The 15,170-nt window shown below is 40.0% G+C and overlaps 1 protein-coding gene across 1 annotated transcript; it reads right to left on the bottom strand.

The window, feature by feature from the left end:
- Nucleotides 1-537: 537 nt before the first annotated feature.
- Nucleotides 538-15,061, bottom strand: plod1a (procollagen-lysine, 2-oxoglutarate 5-dioxygenase 1a). The gene is made up of 19 exons (XM_076166972.1): nucleotides 14,718-15,061; nucleotides 11,601-11,692; nucleotides 11,067-11,200; nucleotides 10,072-10,235; nucleotides 9,597-9,709; nucleotides 8,622-8,685; nucleotides 7,911-8,008; nucleotides 7,626-7,727; nucleotides 7,271-7,402; nucleotides 6,163-6,284; nucleotides 5,690-5,794; nucleotides 5,485-5,610; nucleotides 5,121-5,262; nucleotides 4,911-5,024; nucleotides 4,628-4,693; nucleotides 3,715-3,819; nucleotides 3,302-3,448; nucleotides 2,447-2,572; nucleotides 538-1,869 (listed from the first exon to the last, which is right to left on the bottom strand). Exons 1-19 carry the CDS (start codon nucleotides 14,803-14,805, stop codon nucleotides 1,714-1,716), a joined length of 2,196 nt encoding a protein of 731 aa, XP_076023087.1. The 5' UTR covers nucleotides 14,806-15,061; the 3' UTR covers nucleotides 538-1,713.
- Nucleotides 15,062-15,170: the final 109 nt, after the last annotated feature.

Below are 15,170 nucleotides of genomic sequence, written 5' to 3'. Positions count from 1 at the left end.
GTAAAGCACGTTATAATTCAGAAAATCATGCACAGATATAACCCAACTTTGATCTTTCGACAACACAAATGTGTCTATTTGGTCCCGCTATAATCCTATATTCTTCTCAAATGTATGTGAAATCTACCATGTGCTCTCCAGTGCACTGATGAACTATTTTCTATTATTTGTATAAACAGATAAATGAGTTTGTACAATGAATTGTTTATAGAAATTGAGTGAATGAGATCCAATAGTCAATTATTGGAATTCTATAAACATTGAGAATAGTCCAGTTAGCAGATGTAGGTTAACGGAGATCCTATCATTAATTTAGACATTAGTAGGTCAAGTAATTGTTTATATAATGCTGCTGCGATTCGAAATGTATGCTGCCTTTCAACTATTGTCAAAATTACAAATTTATCATGGCCAGGAGTTGGAAATTAGAAGTAATCGTTGGATTTTCAAATTCCCGGCGATAAATTAATTTATCGTGAGTGTCTAACGCTTCCGCTTTAAAAGCTTGAAATAGCGATATTTCATCTTATTTTAAAACTTCTGCAGTCTGCTGCACATCGGGGAAGCCTTGAAAGACTCTGCTGCGACAGTCATGTCACAATAATACAGCAAATCTTCAATGCGGATGGACATTCATAAAAGCATTCGGGGTCTGGCATTTTATTCAAACAGAATGTAATAAATAACAGACATTGGAGTTTGAAGTGTATGAGGAAACGTGAATTCAAAAACAATTGTTTTGTAATACTGACAAATCGGCATCTTCTCACTTTGTTTTAAAAATAAAGTTCCATATTATAAAACATTAAAAGATGTAAACGTTAGCTAAAGGCACAACAGCTTCAATGAATATGAATCCAGACCAAAACTACACTCAAGACATCAGATGAGTTGAAATGAAAGGAACATTTTGCAATAGCAGCTGTTAAAACTTGCAAAGCAGGTACACAGCAGTTCCTGGATTTTTAGTGATCCTGCGTCAGTGATATGGCTGCGATTATCAGGTATATAGGCTTTGGCAGAAGAAGAATGTGGCAGTGCTAACAAACTTTATAACCTCATGGACCCATGCTGCATCTAAATACATCAAATTTGTACTTTTAAACAAATCCTCCTTGTTCAGACAGAGTAGATGATTACAACAATAAATTAGGAGCAAAAGGAAAAAAGTCATGATATTTTGAGATAGGTTATAATTCTGATATTATTCCCAAACTTTGAAATTGGGACTTCTGTACCCACACCTGGAACATTGGCCGTGATGGCCCACACTAATAAATCTTTATAAATGAATGAAAATCATCCACAGAGCAAGGAGGAAGCAAGAACCACCGAAGAAATCGCCTACTGAGAACCAATCACAATGCAGCAGCTTCATCAAAATGAGAACAAGTTGATGCTTGTAAGTCTGCAAGTTGAAAGATGTCATTATCATAATTTACACAGATAGAGATTACATTTTCATGCCATGTGTAAAAGGTTCCTTACAGAAACATGGTATTCCATTATGCAACTGTGCTTTCTATGTTTGTTGTGTTTGTATACATTACAAGCAAAGAAACTAATTCTGCTAACAGAGCCTAAAGACAATGTTGAAGACAGGAAAAATAACAGAACAGTAAAAATGCTGAAAAGAGATATGTAAGGAGCTGTTGTGATGTTTTTGTGGGTTTTGGTCCATTTCAGTCGTATGTGACACAGCATTGTGGCTCCTCAGGGGTCTACAAATGACACTGAAATGTATCTGACACCAGAAGTGGTGGGGAGGCCTTCGTGGTAATGGGTGAGGCGGCCAGGATGCATGAGGGCCCAGCCTTTACGAGGAGCTTCAATGGAACAGTCATAACGGATAAACCTGCATCCACCACCCTGCGGTCACAACACATACACATTATCAGCCCACAAAGCCACGACATGCTGTTCACACATCCATTACCAAAATGCAAGTATAGGCATTAATGTATGAGAAGTCACAATATAAGAAAATCGGAGTGTATTCCCATTTATCCCCATGGGGAAAGTTGTCATGTGCATTTGACTGATTCTAACTTATAGATATACAAGTACAGGCTCTAAAACCCTCTCTACTTCACCTAATACATTTAGTTAGATACAAATATATTCACTGTGACATTTGACCCTGCAACATTGGAATTATTCATGGTTTGCTATTCCATCGTAACTTCCGGGGGCATTCTCACATCCATTGGCTTTTGTGATGTTGTGGCATAAATAACGCCTTTCTTTGTGCTGTCAAATGGATAGCACAGAGATCCAAAATGGCCAATTCAAAGGCCTACAAAATTGGTATGTGAATGCCAAATATTTCTATTGCTCCATCAACCGTGATATGTCTGAGCATGAACTGTTCAAGATGAAATATATGGGTAAGAGCTCAGGATCTGGTGTCCTCTGGAAAATTATACAAACTCCCAAACACACTCACCTGATAATCAAGACCCAATTGATTGAGTGCGATGTTTATAGTGAATGTGGAGGCATCATGGTGTGGCCTTAAAGATGGCTGCTCATCTGGCGTATACTTCACTACAAAGGCCAAGTCGAAGAGAGCCTGTAAACACACACAGAATGAAGTCATGCAAGCGTTTCATAAATAAACTGTGTGCCATGTACACTGTTGAAGCTCCTGCTCAGGAAAGAAAAGCTTTCCAGTCCAGCATTCACTCCCCAGAGAGGGTTAACCGAAGGTCATAAAATGGTTACTGAAGAATGAAACTACTCAAATTATAATTGATTTTAGCACCTGTGATCTTGTGATCGTGCAGTTTCTTACACCTATACTTGTCCTGGATCATTATTTTATGAGGCAAATTGGATTCATGTTTAACTCATGTGAGCAATAATAAACAGAACTTTACATGCAAGTGTTGGACCCCTTTCTGTGAGAAATGGTCAGCATATTTCCTCAATGTATGAAACAATGTTGGTTGTGCTGAACTCATCTCAAACATCAGAAGAATAAAAGTGTAACTTTAGTGAAAATTAAATCAGCCAGTCAGACAGACTGAGCAACAGACTCTTCTGTGGCAGAAAGAAGTGGAAAGAAGAAATACAGACAGTATAGCAGATTTACAAGTGAATTGAGATGTACGTTTTGTTTAATATCTTTTTCAATTTTGCTGTGATTATTGTTGCATTCATGCTTTATGCTCCAGTGTTTTCTGCTCTGGGAAAGACCTCTTTTTCTTCACATCCATGTTTGTTAAAAGTACCAAAGTTCCATTGCGCATATGTTTGCGTTTGTGCTCTCGGCTACTAAACATGACCTCTGACCTCTTACCTTTGTAAAGTAGCCAGGATACATTTTCTCAGTGACTGTTGCGATATAGTCCAGTAAGAATTTATGCCACTCTTTCTCAAAGCCGATTTGATTCATGTGGATATCGACGGTGGGTACGTTCTCATAACCTCCTTGGATTCTTTTGTCCTGAGGAAAATGGTTTCAAATAGATCATCAGAATAGAAAGTGACCAGTTAGTAACTTGTGTTTGGAAAGATGCCACATTAATAAGAACAGCTGACCTGACTGTTAACCATTCCACAAGACATCAGGAACATTAAACAATAACATTTTCCCTGGCTGAATGAGGTTTCGCTTTGGATCAGCATCCTTTGCATGATTCAGTCACATGCAATTTCTTATTTTCTTGATAAGTAAATGTTAAATAAGGTTTCAATGAAATGACTACATACCACATTACGACCACCCGACCACTTTCCAAACTTTTCCATTTCTTGAACTATGTGGTCACATGCGACGTCAGAGAAAATCGGGAACCAGTACACATCAGGACATGGCTGGAGACAAAGACAACACAGCATATTCCATCACGCTACATAAAGCATCTACATTCACAGTTTGGGTCAAATAATTAGTAATAGTTTTTGTTTGTAGTCTGTTATATTTTGTCTATGTTAATTTATTCATTCTTTTTATTATTAATTATATATGTTTCTGCTCCATTTTGTGTGCTGGTGACGAACAGACACACACTCATTTATTTTATTTGACTGATTTGCCATATGAAACATAGACAAGTAAATGGTGCATTGTCACATTTAGCGAAATGAGATGTTCAGATCTACCTGATGACACATTACATTTAAATCTTTTCATCTAGTAGTCAGTTCAGTCCACACATTTCTACACAGATGTGGAAATGTATGTAGATCCAAAATCATTTCTAGATTTTGACAAGTTGTTTTATACATAATGTATTGTTATGATTGTTTATTGTTGAAATTGGACTTGTTTTACTTAAGACAATTCAGGTTGTTCACAGTGTGTTTTGTAAAAAAGATAGTTGAATAAAATTAAACATCTGCAATACGAACTTGTACCTCTTTGCACTAAAACAAAGGGAAGACTTGGAGTTGTCCACTTACATCCATTTATAGGACTTTTTTGTGACAACAATAACCCATGAGGAATTTAAAAGGAATACTTTACACGCACTGAATAAAACTTGCACATACCTCTCGGAGCTGATAGGATAAATGTGCGCATATATTTTACACCAGTGTTCCATCTTCAACGCCAGTATGATGTATTAACAATTGAGAAACACCCACACTCATACATACACACAAACACATTACCACTCACTGTTTCTATGAGCTTGTCTTTCATCAAGTGAGTGTAGTTCTCATGGATGTAGCGCTCTTCCCAGTCCTGACAAACACACAACATACATATTCAGTGTAACTAGAGAGTATGAGTAAAAATATTATGCAGCTGTGAGATTTCCAACTCTGTCCTGGGAATATTTACCGGAATGTTTTTGGAAAGTGTTGCAGGCATCAAATTTAAAAAGAATGTATATTTACAAAAAAAAAGTTGTCAATCATTAAACACTCTCTACTGTCTTTTTTGGAAATGGGGTTTGTACCACAGGGTTCTGGAAGATCTGCCACAGGTCATTATGAAGATGGGTGGTCTGGTAGTTTTCGGTTGACAGGATACGACCAAAACTGTGTGTATTCATAGCGTACATGAAGACACCCTGAAACGACAGATCAAATACTATAGTTTTCCTTTTACAAGTACAAAAACACTTACATTTACACTTAGTTACCTGTGCTGTGTGAGTGGTACTCACCTTGCTGCGTACGTTGTGGCAGAAAGCCATGTCAGTGTCTAAGATGTGTGAGTTGAACAGCTCGTAATCTGTCAATTCAGACCGAAGAACACTCGCTTTCACCAAATACACACTGGAGATGTAGGGGATATTCCACAAACCCCTAAAAAACAAAAAAAAGACCTGTAACATCCACTTAATCTAGTGATAATTAAATATCTATTAAGTGAGACAATATCTTACGGGGACTCAATTCAACAGATGCTGATAAACACATTTGAAAAAAGAAATACTCATAAAATGAATGCGACAGTCACCTTTTCTTTTTTTTCTTTTTTTTTTCCCAAAACCCAATGTCTTTGTAAGTCTTTTAAAGACAACTTACAATCTACGTCCTTGAACTATGTCCACGTAGTCCTCAGACCTGGCGTAGTAGCCATCAGCACTGAGGGCTCCCCAGAAGTTGCTCCATAGTCGGCCGATCCGGGTTATCATTGGTGCCACAATAGGACTGAGGGAGAAAAATGTAAAGCGTATAACGTACCTGCATGTGTTCAGAAAGAAAAGATTGGTCGTAACATTATACTTACAGATTTTGCTCAATGAGTATTTTTAGAGTGTCCTCATTCTTCAGAACCACTTCAATGTCCAAGCTGAAGAAATATTCACAATCGTGGTCTTTCCGACACATGTCCCTGGAAAGAAGACAGTAAAGAGAATTACTGACAAATACAGCATAGACATCATATCACTTAGGGATTGTAACTGGAAAAAACACATTATTGCTTTTGTATGTACAAAATATGTATAGTTAATGGAGAACTAGTAGAACAAGAAGTCACATAAACAATGCAATCGCGGCATATCAACGATTTAATTGTGATTCTACTGTACATTTATCTTTAAATTGTTTAAAGAAAATAGGTTGATGTTACACAAAGGTTCAGCGCCCCCCACCCCCCTTTTTTTGAACCTTTAATTGCTCTTCTTCTCTTTCTTCTCAACACAAAGACCCCATGGCCTGTGGCTCATATAAACCAAAGAAAAAAAGCAGTGCACTTACAGGCACAGGTTACGTGAACCAGCCGCATCCATTTTCTCCTCAGGCCCAATGTGCTTCACATCCTGATAAAGACTTCCGTGATCCTGCAGGAAAGAGCTGATATGACGCTCGTGATGAGTTTCCTGTATTGACAAGAAAAATAAACACAGTAACAAAGCTGGTTTAAACAAAAGGAACTAAACAATGCACAGAACATGTCTGGTTTTGGGGTTAGTGGTAAAAGTTGGTTGAGAAGCACAGATTTACAGTGTATATGTGCTTCAGAGGATGCTTGTATGCAGGTTATACTAGCTTATACTTTAATAATGTGATTTAAACACCTCCATAAGATTGAAATCAGAGCAGACCAAGATTATGACATTTTTAATCAAGTTACTTAGACATGTTATTGTTATTGTATTGGCAGCTTTAACTCAGTCCATAGGTGCCCTTGAGCAATGCACCAAACCCCCAAAACTGCTCCAGGGGCACCGTATCATGGCTAAACCACCTCAGCATAATTTTCCTCACGCAAGTAAAGGCGGTTTACTCTTAAGATTTGAATAAGTTTTCCGTTGCATAACCAAGTCAAGTCAATTTTTATGACAACAACCTCTGTAAAAGGTTCAATCCCGGGGATTCCCCACCAATCTGTCAGTGTGTGGTTATGTCTAAATGTACAAGGTTATACACCAAATGCAGTAATGAAGGACTAAAATGAGTGTCTACTAGGTTGTCATTATAAGAAATGTACTTGTAATGTAATAGGAAAGCAACACATTGCTGTATCATTACTTCTTTTCTTATTTCAATATCTTTAATTGTAGTGTAAAATACATTTGCTGTATCAATACACATACTCAGGAATGAGCTTCTGCAGGACTGCATCCTAATCTGTTTAATGAGGCAACAGTATCTTTAATCTTGTTGGTTTTTTTCAGAATGACTGCATTATAATAGCTCCCGATTTGAGCAAAGTCTTCGACTCATTTGCTAGAGCAGAAACATCTGACAGTTGTGTCTCAAAGCCTTGGTCTCTCTGCGAGTGCTTGAAGCAACTTTTCAACAGCTATTCCAGCTCACGTTTGGCTTCTATAATAAAGGGTTAGTTGAAGTAATGTGCTCTTACATGGTTGTAAATGAAGAGTTTGAGTCTGTTCTTGGGGTACTGGAGTCTCAGCAGGCGATCAAAGAAGACTGTGACAAATGGGGTGGGTTGCTGGATGAAAATTCCAATCACCACAGATGGATATTCACTTTCCTATTGGGAAAAGACAATGTGAGTCTAGTAGAAATGTTTTACTGCTGCTTGAGCACCATTCTCAGGTTTGCTTGTGCTATGAACTGGTGGAAGAGATACATGCAAAAGTTATTGGTCAGTGCTGTATGTTACAGTTAGGATTACATTAATATAGTTTGCAATTAAATCTTTATAACAGCTTAATTACAAAAAAGTAAAAAAGGCAGTGTGACTTTTAACAGACCTTGAGGGTTTTGAGTGGCTGCAGAGCTTCACTACACACTGTGCAGCCAGTTTCAAATGTCCATACGTTGGGGATGTAATTCCCTAGATAGTTGATCTGGAGCTGGAAAACATTAAGAAGCAAATTTACAAAGAATTTGTGGAGGTTTTAAGGCATAAATGAGTCACATGGCATTCCCCATGGCATTGTCTAAATTGACAAACAGAAAAACGACAGAAAAACACCACAACTCGTCTAGCTGAATTAAGCAAACTCTTATGGCATACATGGAAACAACTTGCATACCTTGGTTGGTCCATTACCATGGATGATAACAGGCAGGGTGTCATACAGAACGTTTCTGGCTCGTACCCGTCCATCCTCAAACTTGAGCACCACTTCATCTGGAAAGACATATGCACTTTATTAAGATATGCAAAACCTGATTTTACTTCTGGAATTTGCTCACCAGGGCTGATATCGGCCAGGAGAAGCCACATACACACAGGGTATATCATTTATATACTAAAGACATGTGTTTTCTTTCCTATCCTCTTAATAATCGCCCTCATTCTCTCACACATGCACACGACAAATGGGCTATCGGGACTATTTGAGGGAAACCCAGTAAAGGAAGAAAAGATATGTGGCGACCACTTCCACTCCTATCTCTATGCAACACTTAGAAGTAAGGACCGCCTCGCAGCTCACACAAAAATTCCTTCCTCAATTCAGTTCGTGTCTGAACTAGCAGTTCCACCAAAGAAACACTGCGGCTCCTGTGAATCAAATGAGGGCCATTTTAGAGTTGTATTTGGCTTTCAAAACGTCAAAACTGGAAAATACAGAATCACTATATGTTTCACATAAGAATAGAATTGGATCATTTTGACTACTAATGCATTAAAATGTCATCATTGTTGTCATATATCTATTGTTTTATTTTGTTAACAAGCAATTACATAATACATACATATTCGCTTGCTGAGCTTCTGAAGCTAAATTCCAAACACTTACCCAGGGCTCCATGAAGGTTCTGGAACAATCTGCACTTGCTGTCCAGTGTGATATTTATGGATGTCTAATGGGGGAAAGATATTGTTAGTGTATAGCCTACAGTCTGTTTAACCAATTCTAAAATACTACTACATAAAAATGTTTTTATAATTTAAATAATTAGGATGTCTCGTTAAATTCTACACTTTTTCCTTTAGTAAGGCAACTGCAATGACATTACATTACATTACATTACGGTCATTTAGCAGACGCTTTTATCCAAAGCGACTTCCAATAAGTGCGTTCAACATAGGTAGATAAAAGAACTTCAGGTCACAAGAAATCGTAAGTGCATTTCCTTCCAAAACCAACAGCTAAGAGCATAACTAGTGCTAGAGTAGAAGTGCAATAAGTTAGGTACCAAGATGAATGAGAAACAAGGACAAATTAGAAAACAAATAAGTGCATCAGAAGAGCTAGGACAGAATAGGTGATGTCAACATATCCTAGCAACACTCACTGCCTGGTTTCAGAGTTGAGAAGAGCTGATTTACAGGAAATAATTTTTTTCTAGTTTGTCTTGTCAAGATCATGATCATTATTAAAAATGTCCAGGACTTTTTCAAAACTTTGGGACAATTTCAAAATTATAATTATTAATATATATATATATATACTCCAGGGTTTTCATGATCATAGATACACTACCAACTGTTCTGTATCTAAATGGTATTATCTCTAACCTGGGTCACCATTCTGGCTCATTGGGACCCAGCAATAAATCAAGAAATAAACAAAGACAGAGACTATGTGTAAATGTATATATATATATTTAGAGCGAGAGACAGCTAGAGAGAGAGACAGTGAACGACAGAGAGAGAGAGAGATATATATAGAGAGAGAGAGAGAGAGAGAGAGAGAGAGAGAAAGAAAGAAAGAGAGAGAGAGATAGTGAGAGAGAGAGAAAGAAAGAAAATAGGAATAAAAGCCTCCTACTCTTTTATCTTGATCAATGTAAATCCTGGTGAAGAACAACTGATCGCTCTCGTTATCCTCTCCCTTCCAGTCAGCAACCATCTTCTTGATGTTGGGAAGGTAGCCCATGAAACCTGAGAAAAGAAAAAGAACTCAGAAAAGACCAGAAAGACTCAATATGAGGATAAGTCCCATGTTGCCCACAAAGTTTTCAGGCGGAGGAGAATTGCCCTGTTTTACAGCTCCCGGTGACGTTCTCACATATCACTGTCTTCCAATATGCAGGAAAAGTCTCTCTGTGTAAAAGAACTGAAGTATATTTTAATAGAATTTGAATTAAGTTTAACTGAACGGCTACCGAGTTCAAATGGTTGAGGACTTGCGCAATTACTTACTGTTTGCTGTAACAAAACATGAGTGTCAGGAAATGTTAAGATCAATGGCTTTCATTAACCATGTGTACAAACAAATTTGTGTAGACAGGATGACCACATACCCCCGGAGCCCAGGAACCTGTTGCCTTCCCTCACGTGGGGGTGTTTGTCCTCCAGGTGGCGGTCAGGCCAGATTAAGCTCTCAGACGAGAACAGCACCTTGTGTTTGGCCTGCTGGAACTTTTTTAGCAGCTCTTTGGGACCCGAGGCGAAAACCACATCGTAACTATGAAGAACAGGGAGACAAAATAAGACAACTGTTGTGAGGCAATTTTGTCGTTTAAATGGAATGAGAGTTGCCTTAATGAGACACCAGCATTCTTTGTGTGATGGGTTCATTTCCATGTGGTTGTGTTGTTTACATAGAATCTTCATTGACAAAACCATGGCATGCTTTCATACACCTCCATCTCTATACAGTCAGTGAGTCTAATTTCATGGAACACATCCTTGGAAGGTCTTGTTTTAAAACCACTTACGTCACAGTCACTTGAATAGAATGTTACAGTTGTCATGAGGAATCCTTGGAATGCAGCTGAGAAATACCTTCCTTTATTTACCGTTTTGCCAGAAGCTCTTATGATCAAATTCAACTCTTCCTGCATTAAAAAGGCAATTTGAAAAGTAAATGGAGCTTTTCTCTGTCCCGAGCGGATGAATCTGAAGACGCAGGGTCATCGGAGCAGGCGTCACCCTCAAGACAGCCACAGGATTCTCACACACACACAAACAGAGGCGGATGAGCATGTCGGATTGTTGTTCCTTTTTCTTTGTTTTGATCCATGTTCGGCATTAAATTAAGCCTAATGTAACATACCAGCTCAAAATCTGTGTTGCGGATTGTGACCAGTGCCTGTCTGTACCCAATGTCGCCTGCACACAGGCAGCGGGAAAGGGGTGGGTGATAATTGTCATTGTGTGATTTTCACACCTAAACATAATAATGTTACAACACTTTTGGATGTGTCGTTTCCTGAGAGGACACATTTGAATACAGTCTGCTCTTTGAGCCAGATCATGGAAGGTTCCCAGCATGTACATGGTGAAGGACGTCTACCTGTCAATAAAGAGGATAACTTTGTCGTCACCCTTCATCTCCTCCACAGCTGCTTTAAGGAGTCGTACTTTCTGGCCTCCTCCTGGAGCTGACATGTAGTCACCTCCTTTCCATCTCTGCCCCCGGCCCAGCACCTTAACATCAACACACACACACATTCACAAACAAACAATGAGCTCTAAGCTGTGATTCTCGCGTTATCCTGCTAATGACATTTGATCCACAACTGAAGGAGAGATAAATATTATGTTGCCTGGTGTTTCTGAACAGAACAGAATATTTAACTATTTTGTAAGTTCCCACTCTCATTCACTCACGTTTAATTAGTGTTATAACAGAAATAAAAGAGTGTTAATCCAATAAATAGGACTTACAATGTCCCACATACTTGTTGAAATACTTGGTTGTAGTGGTTGGTTGTAGAAAATACAGCATTTTACAAAATAATTTCCCACCCCGGCTAAACAAAGTAAATCTAGTTGAATCTAACTCTATGTGTAAATATGTGCTCTCTCCATGACATGTAGCTTCTACCTTGACAGTATAGTTGAAGTGCTTGGCTGACCTCAGGAAACGCCTGAAGCCGTCCGTCTCTTTGGTTGCAACGGTCACAACTAGGAGTTTTTCTGCAAAAAAAAGGAATTGATGGTGTTATATCGGTCATATTCAGTCTTATTCAGCCATCGCGCAAACTGCAAAGCTTCTTCCCTGAAATTGCCACCAACCCCTACTGACTGTTCAGCAGCTACAACTTCAGGTACAGCATCAACGACGAGACACCCGACAAAGTTCACCAGACCCTGGATTTTGCTTACGGGACCACTCACCGGGCCATCGACGAGGCGGTGGTCGTTTTTCCTCTTACGAAAGATACAGAGATCCCTCCTATGAGAGAGACCACTACTTCAGACGAGACAGCCCTACCTACAGATCTCCCTGACATAGTGTGAATATCATGACGAACAACAGAAGTTCTCCACACGCCACGGCTCATCTGAACGTCATCTGTGTGGTTACAGCCCTTCAGCTAGAGATTACCCTCAGCGTGGTAGCTCTCCTGAACATAAGGGGGAAAGACAGCGTTCTCCAACTCCTGGACGTGTACGTTTCCATTCTCCAGCGCACTCCAAGGATAACCAGGTAAACTTACCAGTGGACAATGGTACACAAAGAGGGGAGGAAACACACAAATGCTGATGCATTCCCCATTCAAGGCCTGATACGGCGATTACAGAGGACAACAGTCCTGCTTCATCAGATTTCCGTTTTGTTCCTGCCAGGAAGGATTAAATTGTGCGATGAGTTACTTTGCCAGGAAACTCATATTGCTCCAGGAAAATCTGTGTATCAGGTGCTTATTCCATCATCACTGATCACTGATTTTATGGACATTTTCCACAGTAACCCCTGTTCTAGTCACTACAGTGCTGATCGCACATTTAAGAAAGCTTTGAACTTGTGTTATTGGCCAGGTATGAGATCTGATATTGAAAGCTAGCGACTTGTGTCACACATGTGAAGCTTACAGGAAACCTGTCCCTCAACGCAGAGCCCCACTGCAGTCAATACAAGCAAAACAGACCCTTCCAGTTTGTTCCCACAGATATTATGGAACTGCCATCACTAGGACACAGATATGTTTTGGTGATTCAAGATCATTTTACGAAGTATGTTAATGCATTCCCTATGCCTGATCAGAAAGCTTCTACAGTTGCGCCGATTCTGTGTGAAAGGTATATTCCTGAACATGGCATACCTAAGGAATTGTTGTCAGATCAAGGGAGACAGTATGAGTCTGAAATCATCCAAACCATCTGTCAGAGACTGCATATTAAAAAGAAACGGACCTTGCCGTATCATCCCCGTGGTAATGGCATGGTTGAGAGATTTAACAGAACTTTCAAAGAGCAGTTGGCTAGAGTGATACATGCCTCAGGTGGTGAATGGGACCAGTACTTACCAACAGTAGCACTTTCTTTTAACGCAACACCCCATTCCAGCACAGGCTATTCACCATATTTCCTTGCCCATGGTAGAGAGCCTCGCTTACCTGCATCTCTCCACACCAGCAGTGTCCTACACACCACAAAACTATGGGTCAGAACTGGTGGAAAGACTTGACACTGCTTTTCGCATGGTTTGCTCCCATCGTGATGAGCAGCAGTTTAAGCGTGAGCATTACTACAACGCACATACAAGATTTAAACCCTATCAGTGTGGGGATCTTGTGTGGGTGGAGGACCCCACAACACAAAGACGAAAACGGGAACCCAACTGGAGTGGACCTTTTGAAGTTGTCTCTTCAGATGACAGTGGACTGCTTTACAGGATATTGGATTTGAGGAAGCCACAATCTGATTTTAAGACTATTCATTATGATCGTTTGAAGCCCTATCGGTCTTCTGGTGATACACGCTTGATATGCCTACCCCCTTCTTCAGGTGGACAATCCTCCACTCTTCACTACGGTGGATGGCCAAGGGATAATCTTCCCAGATATTCAGCATTATCAGGTTCTCTCCCCTTGTATCACATACTTCCTGACACAAGGCCAGACTCTGCCCGTTTGCCCTTCATTGCCCCTGCTGTAGACCCTCAGGTCGGGTCCCTAGAGTACACCCAACAGCAGTCACTCCTTTACAGGCTGATCGGATGCAGTACTCTGAGACACATTCTACTCTTTCTGGCCGGGTGGTTCGGCAGCCACAGCGATTAATGCTGTAAAAATGATTCCCAGCTTAACAAATATATTCTGCAACTATTAATGGTTTAGATGTATTTATGTTATGAGCGGTGTGTAATGTTTGAGAAAAGAGGAAAACGAATGAGAAAAAAAAAAAAAAGAAGTAGTTTGTCAACAATGTGATTTAGCCATAAACATGCATGGATTCAATTCAGATTCTGCCATTCTCTCGTGTACATTGCATTGTTTTAACTGAGTTTTTCCTTGAGGAAAGATTATGGCATACTTTGGGGCGGCAATGGCTCAATCTGCAGGGGGGCTTGGCCGCGAACCGAAGGGTCTGCTCCGTCTGAGCCTCAAAGTTGTTTCTGGAGGCGCTCTATGTGATTAGCAGCCATACTTGCATGACCCTCAAATGGTTTGAAAGCTCCGTGATATTCCAGTGCGGTGTAGAATGTCCTCACACTTAACCGAGAGACAAACTATGCCAGGTGATGAACGAGCGTCTGTGTGCAGAGAGAAAAGACCGGAGCTGGTCCGAGCTAACAGCGGGAGTACAGTCCACGTCAGCGGCACGAAGAAGGACAGAACACAAGATGTGCTCAACTCCATTCATCAATAAGTCGGTTACAGCATTACCTTAACATTACCAAGTGTCAATGAACTTAACCTGTCTATTACCGTAACACTACCTTAACTCGTCGAAGACCACTTCCAAGAAATGGGAAAACATTCGTGCATCGCTAAGCAGCACATTTCACTCACATTCTGACTCTTAACAGCTTAGATCAGCACTGGACACGTGTGTACAATGTGTTATCATAAACATACTGGCCGGGTAACAATACATCGGATTAACTACCGACACACCTTGAAAAGCTCTACTCAAGGCCACACTACAGTTTAAACCAAACTGGGATAAAGTCACCTCCTTATGAAACGCCATTAAGCTAAAAAACGATACTCACCCTCAGATATCCGCTCCTTCTCACTGACTGTAAGAAGGAAGAGCGGACAAAGGAAAAGCAAAGAAAATAACGAGGCCGAATGTCGCATTTTTGGAGTTGGAACTTGCAGCCCTTCTTCACAAACTGTTGATTCAACTCTCAGCTCTCTCTCTCTCTCTCTCTCTCTCTCGCTCTCTCTCTCTCCCCCTCTCTCGCTCTCTCTCTCTCCCTCTCTCTGTCTCTCTCTCTCTCTCTCTCTCTCTCTCTCTCTCAATACACATTAAACTCCATTGTGGTCCGCAGTAAAGTGAATAACCATGATACTTTAATAGTAATGGTTGGATAGCAACTACTGTAATCTGATATAAGTGGAATTATTTTCCGGGTGAAATATTACAAATGTGTTGTAAGTACGTCAGTTAGCCAGCAGCTGTGTGGACGTGAGCACATGCACGTACACACTGTGATGCTGTG

The sequence above is a fragment of the Genypterus blacodes genome, unplaced genomic scaffold (genome assembly GCF_046128005.1).
Source record: "Genypterus blacodes isolate CSIRO-AG114 ecotype Tasmania unplaced genomic scaffold, CSIRO-AGI_Gbla_v1 ptg000156l_1, whole genome shotgun sequence".
Taxonomy (NCBI): domain Eukaryota; kingdom Metazoa; phylum Chordata; class Actinopteri; order Ophidiiformes; family Ophidiidae; genus Genypterus; species Genypterus blacodes.
The sequence above is the reverse complement of the archived record's forward strand: the minus strand, read 5'-3'. Positions and strand labels throughout refer to the sequence as shown.